This window comes from Pseudorasbora parva, chromosome 11, assembly GCF_024679245.1.
Source record: "Pseudorasbora parva isolate DD20220531a chromosome 11, ASM2467924v1, whole genome shotgun sequence".
Classification (NCBI taxonomy): Eukaryota; Metazoa; Chordata; class Actinopteri; order Cypriniformes; family Gobionidae; genus Pseudorasbora; species Pseudorasbora parva.
This window is the reverse complement of record NC_090182.1, coordinates 14,601,244-14,612,897: the sequence shown is the minus strand read 5'-3', so window position 1 is coordinate 14,612,897 and position 11,654 is coordinate 14,601,244. Positions and strand designations below refer to the sequence as shown.

Below are 11,654 nucleotides of genomic sequence, written 5' to 3'. Positions count from 1 at the left end.
ACAAATCAGACACCTTACACTAGGGCTGTCGCGGTTAGGAAATTTACCTCGCGGTTATTATGGGTGGCTCAATAGCGCGGTATGCGGTTTTACCGCCGTTTATTTATTTATTTATTTATTTATTATTTTTTTAGAAACCTAATTTATCCTGATTTTATTGCATAAAAAGCTCTGTTGTTGAGTTATTATGTAGCATAAATTGTTGCTTTTTAACTGACAAAGAGACACGTTTTAAAACAGTTTTTTTATTGTTAAATGCAAAACAGCAACAAGAACATGCCTTTTTCCATTTAAAAAAAATAAAAGAAATCAAATAATTTTAACGTATCACATGAAAAGAAGAAAATGCATGTTCCATTTTGAAAAACGAAAGAATTAAAACAACGTGTAAAAACAAAACCATGTGAAAATACAGAGAACAAACGAAAATATTACTCAAGCGTAAACGAAAGTGATTTAGACCTGGATCATGTCTTTGTTTCGCGCTAAGAAAACTAACATATTGACTTTATGCGGTTTCAGGGAGGATCGCATGGGGGTAACGATATTCCCCGCGGCACTGAAAACTCTTTCTGACGGTGTGCTCGTTGCACAAATACACATATATTTGCGCGCGACTTTGGACAGTAGCGGGAATCTATACTGATTATCGCGCCACCAGGACAGTGGATTTGCGTTGGCGTCGATGCACTCCTCATGCAGATAGCGGCTGAGCTCGTTATCTGCTCGCGCTCTCTTTGGTATGGGCGCTGACGCGGAGGTTGTCCGTGACTTCAGTAAGTCTCCAAGAGTCTTTTTCTTTGCTGCAGGTGGCACCTCCACTTGCCCTTCGTCTCCAACCACTGACGCACTTGCAGAGGTCTCTTCGTCCTCCACCATCTCTTCGATGATAGCGGATTTTGTCTCCGTGTCATTGATATAATCGTCCCTATATCGAGGATCTAAAAAACTGGCCTTTGCCAAAAGTTTTTTTAAGGCAGCTGGTTCATACTTCCCCTGTAGAACACTACACATTTTGTGCTTTATGTCCGATGTTAAGGTCGTATCCTCGCTTGATGGTTTAAGCACATCTTCTGTCAGGAGTTTCAGGACGGGTTTGACAGAAGACACTGTAACGTAGCTTTCGCCAGACAGCAGATCCGTAAACTCAGCCGCGGGTTTAAGAGCTGCATTCACGGACTCAAGGACAGCGATGTCCTGCCAGCTTGGATTTAGATGGTGGTGTCTCCGGTCATCCAGAACTCTTCTGATAGCCGGGATTTGCTCCAAAACTCTTTCCACCATTTTCTGTTTGGTGCCCCATCTCGTAGCGCAGTCCTGAACAAAGTTGAATAGAAAGGAACGTTGAATAGCCTAGAAATTAGCCAATGGCAACGATCTACTAGCCTATAATTAGCTTACCAAAATAAATTATATGGCTACATTTTAAATTAGGCTATTTATTCGTTTCAATATATATATTTTACTAAACAAAAAATACATTTAAATTATCCATTTATCCACCATTTATATATGGTGTTCTTTAAATGTGCACAGACTGATATGGACGTTAAATTGGAGCTGCAATTAGCCTAATTTATATAGGCTATATCTGACCTTTTAATGTAATTTTCGTTTTTTTATTTTGTAAAACATTTATTTTAAACGAAAAAAAAAATAAATAATCCAGCAACAGAAGTAGCCTATTTGACAGTAGGCTATAGATATTGTTTATTTTTTTATAATTTAATTCATATAGCCTAATTACATTTGTATTTTTTGCCTGACATAATCAATAAGTTAGCATTTAGATTACATTTAATAACTTACCAGTATGAGGCCATGCTGAGGAATTTGAAGTTCCGCTTGAGCTTTCGCTAGATCTCTTCTCTTCAACCAGCTCTGAGAAAATGTACTGACCAATGTGTGACACAGGCCCATTGCTCGGGCTGTGCGGTCCTTGACGCTTGCCATTGCATTTGTAACTGCCAAATGTAAATTGTGACCAAAGCAGTTCAGCCATGGCCAGTTCAACTTTTTGACTGCTGCAACGATGTTGGCCCCGTTGTCAGTAGTGATACAGGCCAGCTTCTTCTCATCCAGGGACCACTCTTCAAATGCGTGCCGAAGAGCATCGGAAATATTTTCGGATGTGTGGTTTTCGGGCATAAACACCGTTTCGAGGCAGCGTGATTTCAGAGTCCATTCCTTGCTGAGATAATGAACCGTTAGACTCATATAAGGAGTCATATTGACACTTGACCACATATCGGTTGTGGCAGAAAAGTAGTCGACATTCATAAGCTCGCTTTTGATCGATGTCTTTACCGTGCTGTACATTTTCGGCACAGCAGTTTCTGAAAAGTATGTTTTGCCCGGCAACTCGTATTGCTTGTCAAATTGTTGAAGCATTGATTTGAATGCTGGTTTCTCCACCGTGTTGAACGGAACCATCTCCTGAACTAGATATTGCGTAACAGCGGCTGTAAGGCATCTATGCCTGTTACTTTCACGGCTGTATTTTACAGATTTTGCAAAGGCTTCAGCTACTCCTAACTGTCGGCTGGTACCGGCCTCAGCTGTTCTTTTTGAAGTTGCGCCGCGACCTGATGCTTGAGGGGGCAGCTGCGCTTCAACGGCTGGATGACAGTTGGCGAGATGACGCCTCAAATTAGATGTATTGCCGCGTGTCACAGGAACCTTTTTGCTGCAAATTTTGCATATCGGCTCATCTAAATTCGCTGGCTCGCCTTTTTCATTGGGTTGAAAGCCGAAATGTTCCCAAACTAGCGACGTGGAGTTAGGTTTTGGGACGAGAGCGTCTGCCATCGTTTCAGTAGGCCTATTCAAAATAAACGAAACACCGGATACAAACAGTTCGCGGGAAAATGACAGTAGTAGCTAACACTCTTGTATCATTATTAATTTATTTAACATCAAATGTACATGATGAATTGTAAAACAAGGCCAAAAAAAAAAAAAAAAAAAAAAAAACACTGAACACTGCGGTTGCCACGGTTTCTGCGGTTGCTTTCCTTCCTCTGCGGTTGGCTTGTCAATAGCGCGGTTTTAGAATATTGTGGTTACCGCGACAGCCCTACCTTACACTATAAAGGTCTGAGGTTGGGAACTGTGTGAATGCCACCACTGTAAAAAGTTTTTTTCTCTTCAAGTTCAAGCGTGGATATGCTTTTCTCAAAGGATGTCGGGAGGGGTTGAGCTATTTGAGTCCAAAGTACACCAGAGTTGCCAACCGCTACCGTCTTTGATTTGGAAATTCACTCCCGTGCTGCAAGAAAACTGGTCTGGAGCTGCAGGAATGCAGACCTCTTCCTTTCAAAACTCTGGAATACATGATTCTGATTGGTCAGTTGCTGCAACTGACTGTTGTCCTGACAACCAATTTCTTCCATTGTACTCTTAGACTCTCTCGTAACACTCTCTTGTCAGATATACTTCAATTGATATTTCTTGCCTATTTATTTTTTGTCCTGTAGCTGCGTAATAGTTAGTCGGATAATGTCAGTCCCATTATTCCAAAAAAAAAAACCTTTCACACTTTGTGTCAAGGTTTGATCACCGTTTCTGTCATAATATTCCACTGACAGCACATTTATGACGTTTCAAGCCTATTTAAGTTCTGACAGAAACCGAGGCTATATACTATTTTCCATGTGTTTCATGTGCTCCGAAGGGAACCGTTATACACCCTCACCATAAACTTTTCTATTTGTGACTACAAAAGCTGTGAACAAAAAATAAGACATTTTGTACTTTCATAGTTTGATATTTTTGAACAAAAGTCAACACAAAATAAAAATAGATTATCCCCCAGTTTCACAGACAAGGCTTAAAACTATTCCCAGACTAAAATGCATGTTTGAGCGGTTTTAGCTATAGCACTGGCATATCGTAAAACATGTCAGTGCCATTTTTTTGTGTGTGTGTGGGGTGGGGGAATGTCTAAGGTATGCCTATCAAAGCTACTTAAAGCTGCAGTCCATAGTTTTTCCTCTTTGTCGCTATCTCTGATCTAAATAATGCACATCACAAAACAAGAAAGGCACAATAAAGAAAACTCTGTAACTGTATATTAAGCGAACAAATGTGCTACTGTTACATAATTTTACCATTATTGTCTTACCCTTTTTATCCTTGTTTTCACATAGGCCCGGTCTTTTGCATTTTACAGCGTGTGAATCTCCAGTTGTCACTGGTGAATTTTGTTTGAACCTTTCTGGATCCGCCATCAAATTGATAAGTTTAATTATACCAAGTGAAAAGGCTAGCCAGGACACCTTCTTTATTGGTACAGATGTCCCACGGAAAACCACCAGTACCACTGGAATTAAAAACCGAGGTAAAATAAGCAGATCGTTTCGAACACTGTCTGGTTATGTACTCAAAATTTATTTTGGATAATTTTTACCCCCAAAAAGTTACAGACAGCATCTTTAAATATCCCGATTGAACTAAGGGCTAATCCTGGCTTAATCTGTAATACCAGGGGGCGTATTACAGAAACAAAGCTGCAATTCTTAACTTTAGAATCCTATCTTATCATGGCAATTTCCATTAGGACCACATTTAGGAAAAAAGCTATTACAGAATGAAATTTCTTAAATGCATAATCTTATCTTAACTATGGAAAGGAAACGGGTATTACAGAAGCATCCTAAATTCTATAAATGATCGTAACTTTAGGACAACTCCACTGATGTCCTAACATCAAACCTTTTTGAAATCCAATGGTTAAAATCACAGTACAAAAGTCATTTTTTGAGAGAGCGTTACATTTATTGATTATACAAAACAGAGAGCAGCGACGTTTGATGGTGGAGAGACTGTTGTAGAAGCCAGAGGATGTGCAGTGCTTTGATGATAAAATACTTGTAAATAATTACAGACTTCCACTACACATTTTGTAGTTAGTTGACAAATTGTGACCAACATTACAGAGGCCAACGAGCTGTCATGGCGCATTAGGCCGGAGACACACTGCAAGCGTGGCGTTTCTGTTGCGTGTCAGCCGCGGGGCGGCTGCCTGGTGTTTTCTCTGTCTTTGCACACCAGAAGCGTGTCTGACGCGGCGCTGCTGCTGCTGGGAAGCCCTATATTCATATTAAATATAAATATATTGCCTATTGATACAGCAAAGACAACGTCGGCAGTAGCCTATTGGCCATTCTACATGGTACTGACGGCAAAATAGGCTACAGAATATTTCGTTCTGTATTGACAGGTTTAATATTTTAAAATTGATAATTATGTTGATTTTTATAATTACAATTAGGCCTATATCTGCATTTATGTTAACCTACAGACTTTCAAACATGAAAATGTCATTTATTAATATGTATTTGTGTCAAAATGGCATATAAACATGCTATTTTGCCTAGAAACGCTTCCAACACGCTCGCGTGAAAAATAGGCGTCTCTTTTATTTGAAGCATTTACGCGTTTTCCGCGCGGCTCGGACCGCGCGTGAGACGCAGGCAGTATGCAAGCTCTAACCGGTTAACATGGGAGCCGAAATAAAAACGGACACGCCACGCAGCCGAGACGCTCACGGCACGCTTGCAGTGTGTCCCCGGCCTTACAGTCATTCTTCTTTTTTTTTCTTTCTTTTTTTGCAAAAGGTGATTCATAAAACAGCGTTACCTCTTCAATGGAGCTTATCAAATATTCAGTCTCTGCTGAAATGAAATTAAAAGCATGCCGTTGTTTCTCCATTTTGATTTTAGATTGACCTCAGAAGGAGTTGTTGGTTGCTTGGTAACAGACCTGACAGTTGATTACTTGATGGAGCAATTTGAGATTTCCTAACTATAGAAAAGATCCTAATCAAGTTAAGATTTGCTTCTGTATCTTATCTTATCATATCTTAAGTTAAGACCTAAGATAGAAAGTTTCTGTAATTCGCCCCCAGGCCTCTATTTTCTTAAAGGTGTCATGAACTGGCTTTTTAACATTTTTAATACGGAGGTCAACTTATGATGTTTGCGTGGTTTTTACATTCAAAAACATCATAATGATAAGTAATAGGCTATTTTCTATCCTGGTTTTAATGAATCCATGGTGAAATGAAGGAACAAACAAGCAATGTCTTCCCCACGTGAACTGGATCCATTAATTTTTATTGCTTGGAAGTTGGATCTGGTTTAGCGCCAGGTAGGCCGATGTTATTTATAATGTCAAGCACGAGTCAGTGGGCGTGGCTACAGAATCAGGTCTTCTTCTTCTTCTGTTGAGTGATGTTTCACCACTCCCTAACAAAACGACGAGGGACATTGTGAAATCTCAATTGCAGCCCTGTGTCAATAAAAGCTTTTCTTTGACTAACAAGTAGTTTTAAGCTCTGAAACCAACCATGATAACCATTATATTATCATGACCTTTTATATATCAAATGCTCAAGGGAAAGTTGATTTCTCAATTCATGGCCACTTTAATATAGGTTCCTGGTCTTACTAGGGACAATTCATCGGCGCATGACATCTTATTCCAAAGAAACATTCACCTTCATAATCTTTCATCAAAATGTAAAGACATGTTCTATCTCTGAAACCACTTTACTTTTTTGTCTGATGTCACCAATACCAATTTGTCAGTCTCTTCTCTGTAAACCTGACTCAAAGGAAGCCTAACTGCTCCATGTCGAAGACTTCAGAAATACAAAAGAAACTGCAACGCGCAAAATGCATAATAAGTCCTGCCTTCTAAATAAGAGCCAATCGGCAATTGGTAAAGCCATTGTATCACTGCTATAGAAGCAGGCCCAAATTGTGTCCCAAATGACACACTGTGCACATATACTATGCGCTATGTACTCAACCATGTGACGTTTGAGTTTTATAAGGTTATTTTATCATGCAACATTTGAGTCTGATAGCCCCTTCCTTGATTCGCTACATGAGGAAAGCTGCGACAGTTGAGTGCATGAAGTGTCCAACATTCCTCACTTTGATGTGTTTAACTCATTTTTAGACATACGTACATCCCTCTGCATTTCAAATGTGTTCATCAAGTGGACAAGGGAAGCTTTTTTGGACAGACACTCGGCCGCTTGATTTTTGACTATTCAGCTTATATGTCTATGTAAATGTATGACTTTCTAAAACATCCAGGTAATCAAATGTTCAAACAAACTATTAAAATCACTGGACCACATAAAAATAATTGACAAGATCTTGCTCTTCTATGCTGGGCCATACATCGATAAAGTGGCTGTTTTGTTTCCCTTATATACAGATCTTTGCATTGCTCACTGCAATTAACTGCATATACAAGGGGAAGCCATAGCTTAAAGGGGGGGTGAAACACTCAGTTTCAGTCAGTGTCATGTCAATCTTGAGTACCTATAGAGTAGCATTGCATCCTGCATATCTCCGAAAAGTTTTTATTTTTTTTATAATTATATAAGAAAGATGCGCTGTTCCGAGTCTTTCCGAAAAAAGCCGAGCGGGTGGGGGCGTGTCGTGTGAGCGGAGCTAAATAATGACGTGTGCTCGCTGCTGCTATTGTGTTGAGTCGAGTGCGTCGTAAAGCTGTGTCATCCCTAACAGCGGGAAAAAAACTTTATTCAAAATAAAAATATGGCTTTTAATCAGATACAGCCATACATCTATGATCCGGAATCAGACCCAGAGGCTGCAGTTGAACAGGAGCAGCAGCAAAAACGACTAGAGCAGGACGTCTGTATGTGGTACAAGTTATACACTAACTATATAATATGCTTAGCGACTTGTGTTATTTACATATTTATACTTGAATTATATCGTCGTATTTTTGTCTTTGAAGGTGTACATGTGGGAAGTGCAGTTGTGCACGTGTGTTTGTGTGTTTACGCGTGGTTTGTGTAGACAGTAAGCGGACTGGTTTTGCACGGCAGGTTAAGTTAGTGTTTACATAGAAAGACACGGAATAGTAGCGCATTTGAATGAAGAAGCGTGCTTATTTAGTTCAACATATTTCCCCCCTCTTTGTGTATTGTTGTTTGGAGTGCTTTTACAATACACAAACATAAAGTTACACATATAGTGGCCAGCTAAACAAATGTACACGCACTACACATCGCATGCTCCATTGATCAATTAACTATACTTCATCATGTTTGGGCTACTTGATGAGTATAGGCAAAAACACAGACATTTGAAGCAGTCTCACTCACCGCCTGCGGTTCTTACGTTGGGACTGCTCCATCATTCAGCATTAGGCGATCGGGAAAATCCGGCGTCGAGCTGGGCCTTGTTTATGAAACAGTCGGCACCGAAATGCAGCGAACAGATATAAACATTCGCGCAACTCAGTTGCTGATCCGGAAAAGCAAATTCCATCCACTGTTGCCTTAACGCGGGGTTTTTGGGGAATCTCTGCAGGACTGTCTTGGCCCATACAAGGAAATTCCGCCCCCATTAACGTCAAAGGGGACGCATGATCTCAAAAAACTTGCCGAAACTTATGACTAACCGGAAGTAGTATTTTTGACAAAGAAATACTCCCATCAAACGTCCACCTTAACTTTTGAAACTTTGTCTATGTTTAGTATGGGATTCCAAGTCTTTAACAGTGTAAAAAGATCAGTATGCATGAAACAGCATTTCACCCCCCCTTTAATGGTAGAGTTGGACTTGTAAACCAAAGGTTGTGGGTTCAATTCTCAATACTGGCAGGAAACGACTGAGGTGGTGTTGAGCAAAGCACCTATGCAGATGACAAATCTAAGTATAACACATCCATTGGCCTTCATGTAACTTCACTACAAAAAAAAACCTTTCTAAACTTCTTAGATACTCCAGCTACATAGGGGATAAGTCATGACCATACTCTACGTGAGAGGACTCAAATGTATGGAGAGGTGAGAGTGCTGTGCCTCGAGAGGAGGAGGAGGGGAACCACTGTAAATTGCCCACTTGTGCAGCCTAACCAATGACGTACATCCCAGTGAACAAGAGAGAGAGACGTTACCAAGGAAAGGGCATACAAAGTGAACTTGAACCACTGATCTATATAATGACTGCCAGCCGGCAGTGAAGCCACCAGGAGTGTTTGAGCGGTCATCTTACGATTTCTGTACCAACAGAGGGCATTATTGACTTACAGCCAAAACATTGACCTAAAATCCCCCATATTGCAGCATATCAGTTGCACATGAATAGTTTTTAATATACAGGGTTTGAAATTAACACCGCCAAATGTGAGTAAAAACCAACTCTGGCGGGTAACACTGTTAAATCACTACCCAATTTGGAGGGTTACTTGTGTGTTCTCACTCTTCTAGGAAGGTTGGTGTAAACCAAATCTGCTTGGATTTAGGGCAAATACACTCGTGAGTCATCATGATTTATTAAATTCAGTGTATAGACCCTTGTCACCAATATACTCTTAAACTTAAATTTAACTAAAACTCTGCTGGGTTTTCTATTTCCCAGCATGTTTTGCCATGAGTCTCAAAAATTTGAGTAAATGCTAAAATTGTTATTTATTTATATATTTTTGTGTGTGCAAGATTAATGCTTGGTAGGGGATTTAGTAGTGTTTAATGTTTAGAAAATTTTCTGTTTTGGGGAGGTTACTATCATGGTGATAAGTGGAGCATGAGCTTGGTTTGAGAACAGGTATGTTAAATTATATTTATTCATTCACCAATTGCTATGCTAATGCTATCAAAACCTTGTTTTACCAGTTAACAAATTAACATTTATTGAATTAAATTGCGATTACAAAATTAAAATCTGCCATATAGGCTTACTTAAACTTTGAATTTCTTAACTTAAAAATTTAGATTTAACTGATTGCCTAAAAGAAAAAGAAAAAAGAAAAGGTAAAACTTTAAGTTCAACTTTATTTCAATTACTGAAAACTATTTATAAAAGTAATTTTATACTTTTGGTTAACTATAAAAATGCTGCCTTTCACTTGCTCTTTTTATATATTAAAATGCAGTGTTGTGAAGTTTCTATTAACGTAAAAGGTTGATTTATACAACAAAACATGGGTTCTTTGCAGATGTGATATCCCTTTTCCAGGGATGTCCACCCGTCTTTCTGTCAGATGGCCTCTCCTCCACCTCTCTGCTGGCTCAGATCACAGAAGTAGGTCAGCGACTGTCCCATCCTCCAGCACGGGGGCGGCAAGCTTATGTGCTCAAGGCTCAGTAATGGTACTGGCAAAGACGGCATTCAAAAACATCCATTCCATGCTAAATTTCAAGGACAAAAATACCAGTGATGGAACACAGAAACTAAGAGAGGTCTTTAGCCTTGAGCAGAGTCCTTATTTACTGCTAGTTTGCACATATGGGCAAATTGTGAGCTGGAGAGAGAGAGACTCACGGGCCATTCACTAAACATTGGAGGCAATTTTACACATGCTATTTCAGTGCAATAATTTGCATCTTTTTCACTAACAGCCCAGAATCCTGTTTAAACAACTTCTAAAACTGATGTTTTTGAGTATTTTTGGGAAGTATTAGAATAATTTTCATAATTAACTTTCAGTTCCCTTTCGGGGAACTCGAGCTGCGTCGAAACGCTGTGAGAACGCCTCTGCGTTAATGCGTCGTGAAGCGCGTGTAGATCCAATCCATCGGAAAAAAGATTGATCGTCGGCGTGATGACGTCATCGACCGGAGACTATAAAAGGTCCGCGAACACAAACAGGAACCAGCTTCTGTGCCTTCAGTAAGCGATCTGTGTGAACCTGTCTGTCTATTTGGTGTTTTTGTCTGTCCATTAGAGAGAATTTTCCACCTTTGTTAAATATATCTGATATATATTTTATAACATAAAGAGAAAAAGGAGATTATGGCGAGTGAACAGCATTTCACAGTGTGTTTATCCCTGCCCTCAAAATATATATATTGCGTGTGGGAAACACATTCATTGTGTATGGCTGTTTGGGAGCGCAGCACGCTCAGGCAGCCCTTGAGGGGGCCGCTTGCGAGCATTTTTTGAGCGGCATCCGTTAAGAATGCTGCGCTCCCGCCGGGCACTCTTCGAGGAGGGTGCTTCGGCTCGTGTTCCCCGCGGCTCGGTCCCGCTGCTGCCGAGGCAGAGTGGTGGCTTCAGTCGTGGGGTTCACACATGGACTTTACAGAGGGGTTTGAGACGGGCCCAGCCTTATCTCAGGCCTCACCTGTATCGTCCAGTGTCTCGTCTCGGGGTTTGGAAGCCCGCTCTGCGGTCTCTTCCTCCCCGGGCGGGGCACCGGTGCTCCAACTATCCAGCTCTGAGGAGGTGGACGTTGAGAGCATCGCGACTAAAGACTCGCCACTTCAGTCACCCTCTAGTGAGTTGAGGTTCTCACGAGAGCTGTGGCCAGGTTAAATATAAAAATAAAAAACGACTGGCTGGCGGAAATATCTGAATCCCATCGAAATCAGAGAAAACGAAATCAGATGAGCGATTCCTGCCCTCTCGTGCAAAGCATCAACGTCCTGCCGTTCTTCCCTGACCTGCACACCGAGGTGTCTAGGTCATGGAGGAAACCGGTATCATATAGAGTGTTCAGCCCACATACATCTGCATATAGTAATATATTTGGGCTGAGACACTATGGTTATGGGGCGATGCCGAAGATCGAAGAGACGCTTGCGAGCTATCTCTCGCCTTCAGCTGCATCGTCCCTGGCATTTCCCCTCCGAAGGAAATCGGTGCTTACCTCAGCACACGGTT

At 40.7% G+C, this 11,654-nt stretch overlaps 1 protein-coding gene across 1 annotated transcript; it reads right to left on the bottom strand.

The window, feature by feature from the left end:
* Nucleotides 1–400: 400 nt before the first annotated feature.
* LOC137092225 (E3 SUMO-protein ligase ZBED1-like) lies at nucleotides 401–2,941 on the bottom strand. Its single transcript, XM_067456485.1, has 2 exons — nucleotides 1,810–2,941; nucleotides 401–1,317 (listed from the first exon to the last, which is right to left on the bottom strand). The coding sequence occupies exons 1-2, from the start codon at nucleotides 2,806–2,808 to the stop codon at nucleotides 457–459; spliced, it is 1,860 nt and encodes a 619-aa protein (XP_067312586.1). The 5' UTR covers nucleotides 2,809–2,941; the 3' UTR covers nucleotides 401–456.
* Between the last annotated feature and the right edge of the window lie 8,713 nt (nucleotides 2,942–11,654).

Coding starts and splice junctions, on each gene's coding strand:
- LOC137092225 (XM_067456485.1), bottom strand. CDS start 2,808: ATGGCAGACGCTCTCGTCCCAAAACCTAACTCCACGTCGCTAGTTTGG. Junction 1,318..1,809: donor CTCAGCATGGCCTCATACTG/GTAAGTTATTAA, acceptor AACTTTGTTCAG/GACTGCGCTACGAGATGGGG.